This window comes from Nyctereutes procyonoides, unplaced genomic scaffold (genome assembly GCF_905146905.1).
Source record: "Nyctereutes procyonoides isolate TBG_1078 unplaced genomic scaffold, NYPRO_anot_genome, whole genome shotgun sequence".
NCBI lineage: Eukaryota > Metazoa > Chordata > Mammalia > Carnivora > Canidae > Nyctereutes > Nyctereutes procyonoides.
This window is the reverse complement of record NW_026575142.1, coordinates 14,732,586-14,735,977: the sequence shown is the minus strand read 5'-3', so window position 1 is coordinate 14,735,977 and position 3,392 is coordinate 14,732,586. Positions and strand designations below refer to the sequence as shown.

The 3,392-nt window shown below is 69.8% G+C and overlaps 1 protein-coding gene across 1 annotated transcript; it reads right to left on the bottom strand.

Moving 5' to 3' along the window:
* Positions 1-809: 809 nt before the first annotated feature.
* Positions 810-3,133, bottom strand: DLX2 (distal-less homeobox 2). Its single transcript, XM_055308162.1, has 3 exons — positions 2,382-3,133; positions 1,712-1,896; positions 810-1,242 (listed from the first exon to the last, which is right to left on the bottom strand). The coding sequence occupies exons 1-3, from the start codon at positions 2,782-2,784 to the stop codon at positions 829-831; spliced, it is 1,002 nt and encodes a 333-aa protein (XP_055164137.1). The 5' UTR covers positions 2,785-3,133; the 3' UTR covers positions 810-828.
* Positions 3,134-3,392: the final 259 nt, after the last annotated feature.

Genomic DNA, 3,392 nt, shown 5'->3' with positions numbered 1-3,392 from the left:
AAAGACGAGTATTTTTATACAAATAAATCAGTGGGAAAATCTGCACAGACACCTTTATTTACAAACTCTATGTCGAAGTCCAGCCTAATAATCCTGAATAGGTCTTAAAAAAGATAATTTAAACACATTTTTTTGCAGTGTCCACATATTAAAAAATCATTTTTCCCCAACATCAAAATGAGGTCATCCGCAAAGGCACCTAAACTTTTAAAAAAATAAAAATAAAAAAACTCCACTGGTGATGGATGAGGAGAGAGCTAAGGGAGCGCGTTCCTGGGGGAGACCTAAGGCGGGGCGGAGGGGGGCTCCGAGGGCTGGAGACAGCGGGGCTGAAAGGAGGCGGCGGGCAGCCCGGGTCACGGGGGCGCAGGGGGAGGGCGCGCGGGCCGGGGAGGTCGGTCAGCCCCGGGGACTGGAGCTGGGCCTGGGGGCGGGCAGGGAGAAAGGAGCCTCAGAGCACCCTGGAAGCCTCGCGGCCGGGGGAGGCGTGCCTCCCCCGGACTCAGCTCGTGGCCCGCGGCGAGGACGGCGCCCGACCGCCGCGCGGGGCGGGAAGGGGAGGGGAGGGGAGCCACGTCCCAGGCGGGGGCTCGGTCGGAAGGCGGCCGAGGCGGGCGGCGCGGCCGCAGGGCCTCCAGGAACCTTCCAGTCCCCCGCCGCTCGGAGGCCGCGCGAGGGAGCAGGGCCCGCGGCGGGCCGTCCCCGGCCGCTCCTCCGCGAGGGTGGGAGGCGTCCGCGGGCCAGCTGGAGGGATCCTCTGGCTTTTGGGGCGAGCCCCGAGGATCGCCGGTCTCCGCTCTCTCAGTCTCTGGCGCAGTCTCGCTCGGGTTAGAAAATCGTCCCCGCGCTCACCGGGGCGCCCCCGCCGCCGTGGTGGTGGTGGTGGTGGTGGTGGTGGTGGTGCGGCTGCGGCGTCTGCGTCGGGTGCAGCAGCGGCGCGGCGGCCTGCAGGTGCGAGGCCGGGCCCGAGGCCTGGTGGTACCACGGGTAGTTGCCCAGGAAGGCCGAGGCCGCGCTGCTGGGGCTGGAGCCCGAGCTGCCCGCGCCGCTGCCGCCGCTGCCCGGGCCGCCGCCGCTCCCCAGGCGCGGCGGCGCGCTGAAGTCCCAGGAGGCCGGCGCCGACACGGGCGGCGAGGCGCAAGGGGGCGAGGCGCTGGCCCCGGGGTGCTGTTCCGACGGGATCTCACCGCTCTTCCACATCTTCTTGAACTTGGACCGGCGGTTCTGGAACCAGATCTTGACCTTGGCGGAAAAGGCACACCCGAGCGTTAGTGGAAGAACCGGGATGCGGGCAGGGGAGGGGCGGCGGCGGGGAAAGCACGCGCGGCGGGCGAGCGGATGCGCGCTGGGAGGGCTCCCACGCCGCGGGGGCTCATCCCGGGGAGTCCGAGGGGCAGCGGGGTGCGCGCTGCGGCGATGCAGCCAGCGGGACCCGGCCTGGAGGCCCAATTATTTCGCCCGCTTAATCAGGATCGCGCGGGAGAACTCCGGGGACGCGGGTCTCGGCCCGCCCGGCCCTGTCGTTTTCTCCCCCGGCGCCCCCCGCCCCCCCACCCTGCGGGATTTCAGTTTCAGGCGCAGAAGTTTAGGCCGCCCAAGGCGCCAGCTTCGTAATCCTTAAAATTACTTTTAAAATACTTTTCCAAAAACGTCGCCCTGACTCCGCCTGCTTCTCAGCCGTCCCAGGCCAGCGCCCTCCCCGAGCCCTCACCTGAGTCTGGGTGAGGCCCAGAGACGCCGCCAGCTCCGCTCGCTCGGGGAGCGCCAGGTATTGAGTCTTTTGGAAACGCCTCTGAAGAGCGGCCAGCTGGAAACTGGAGTAGATGGTTCGGGGCTTCCGGACTTTCTTTGGCTTCCCGTTCACTATCCGGATTTCAGGCTCGAGGTCCTCTTTCTCTGCAACGCAAGGCAATCGTGAGCACAGCGCAACCGGGGGCAGGGGCAGGGGGCGCGGGGAGGGGGGGCCGCGGGGGGACTTGGCCGGAGCCGGGGAGCGGGTTGGCGGGGGCGCCGCGGGGCGCCGGACTCGACTTCGCTAAGTGCGGACTCGCGCCGCAGTGGACCCGGGGAGCCGGGCTCTCCGGGAAGGCGGCGGAGGAGTAAAGCGGGGAGAAAGAGAGCAGGTGGGATGAAATGAGGTTGCCACGAAGCATGCGCCGCGCGCCCACACCCGGCCCCCCAAGGCCCCCCGGTCCCACCAGCTGAGCCCCGAGACACCGTCCGCAGTGGCCCTCTGCAGACGGGTGCTTGAGAAGGGTGAAAGGCGCAGGGCGGGCAGAGAGCGGGGTTCCGGATGGATCCCCGCCCCACGCAGTTTAACCCACCCATCCCGATAGCTAGCTAGAGTGACTTGGCCCCCTCGGTGCCAGCGCGGTGCATACCAGGTTCGTTGGTGGCCGGGGAAGAGCTGGCCCCGTAGGGTGCGTAGGAGGTGTAGGCGGCGGTGTAGCCCAGGTCGTAGCCGCTCTTGGCGGAGTAGGGGACGTTGTTGAGGCCGCCGGCGTGGTACTGGTAGGAGCCCATGTGCGCGTAGGGCGAGCCCCCGCCGCCGCCGCCGCCGCCGCCGCCCGCCGGGTGCTGCTGGTTGGTGTAGTAGCTGCTGTCGGTCGCTGTGGATACCGGGAGCGTGGGCGACTCCTGCGGCTTGTGGAGGCTGCTGCCGTTGCTGCCGCCGGGGCCAGCGCCGCCGCCGCTGGGGGGCTGCTGGTGCTGGTGGTACGTGCTGGAGGCCGCGATCTGGGTCGAGTGCATATCAGCCACCAGACTGTCAAAGACTCCAGTCATCCTGGCCCGGGACGGGGCAGAGCAGGGGCGGCGGGCGCGAGGCGGGAAGCGAGGCGCCTCCTCCGTCTCTCCCCGTCCCCTCCGGCAGCCAATGTAATTACGGGGGGGTGAGGGAGGGTGGGGAGGAGAACAAGAAACCGGGCAACGGTCTGGGCGACTCCTCCTCCGGGGGAGGCGATCACCGTGCCCTGCTCGGGACAGCTGCCGCCGGCCGCATCCTCTCTGCGCCTCTCCACCCGCTCGGCTTCGTGCCCGGGGCCGGCCCGGGCTCGGGCGGGGGCGGGCCGCGCAGGGGGCAGGGGCGGCGGGGCCAGGCCGGGGCTCCGGGAGGCGGGAGCAGGTGAGCAGCCCCGAGCGGCCTTACGATTGTCTGCGGGGCGGGCTCCGGCAGGGTGGGCATTTAACTCGCGTCACGTGAGCGCCGGCGACGTCACCTAGCAACAGCCAATCCGCAGCGCCGGGCCGCGGGGCTCGGGGAGCCTGGACCGCCCGGCCGGGGGTGGCGCGGCGCGCGCGGTGCAGACCGGCCGGGGGGCTCGTGCGCCGCGCGGCGAGGGATCGGCGGGAAGGGGCGCGGGGGAGTCGCGGCGGCCAGAGCTGCGGGACGC

What these genes read in the sequence shown, in the direction of transcription:
- DLX2 (XM_055308162.1), bottom strand. Translation starts at nt 2,784, where the DNA reads ATGACTGGAGTCTTTGACAGTCTGGTGGCTGATATGCACTCGACCCAG. An exon ending in CCCGGCCACCAACGAACCTG is followed by an intron (nt 1,897 to 2,381) that starts GTATGCACCGCG and finishes CTTGCGTTGCAG; the next exon opens with AGAAAGAGGACCTCGAGCCT. An exon ending in TGGGCCTCACCCAGACTCAG is followed by an intron (nt 1,243 to 1,711) that starts GTGAGGGCTCGG and finishes TTTTCCGCCAAG; the next exon opens with GTCAAGATCTGGTTCCAGAA.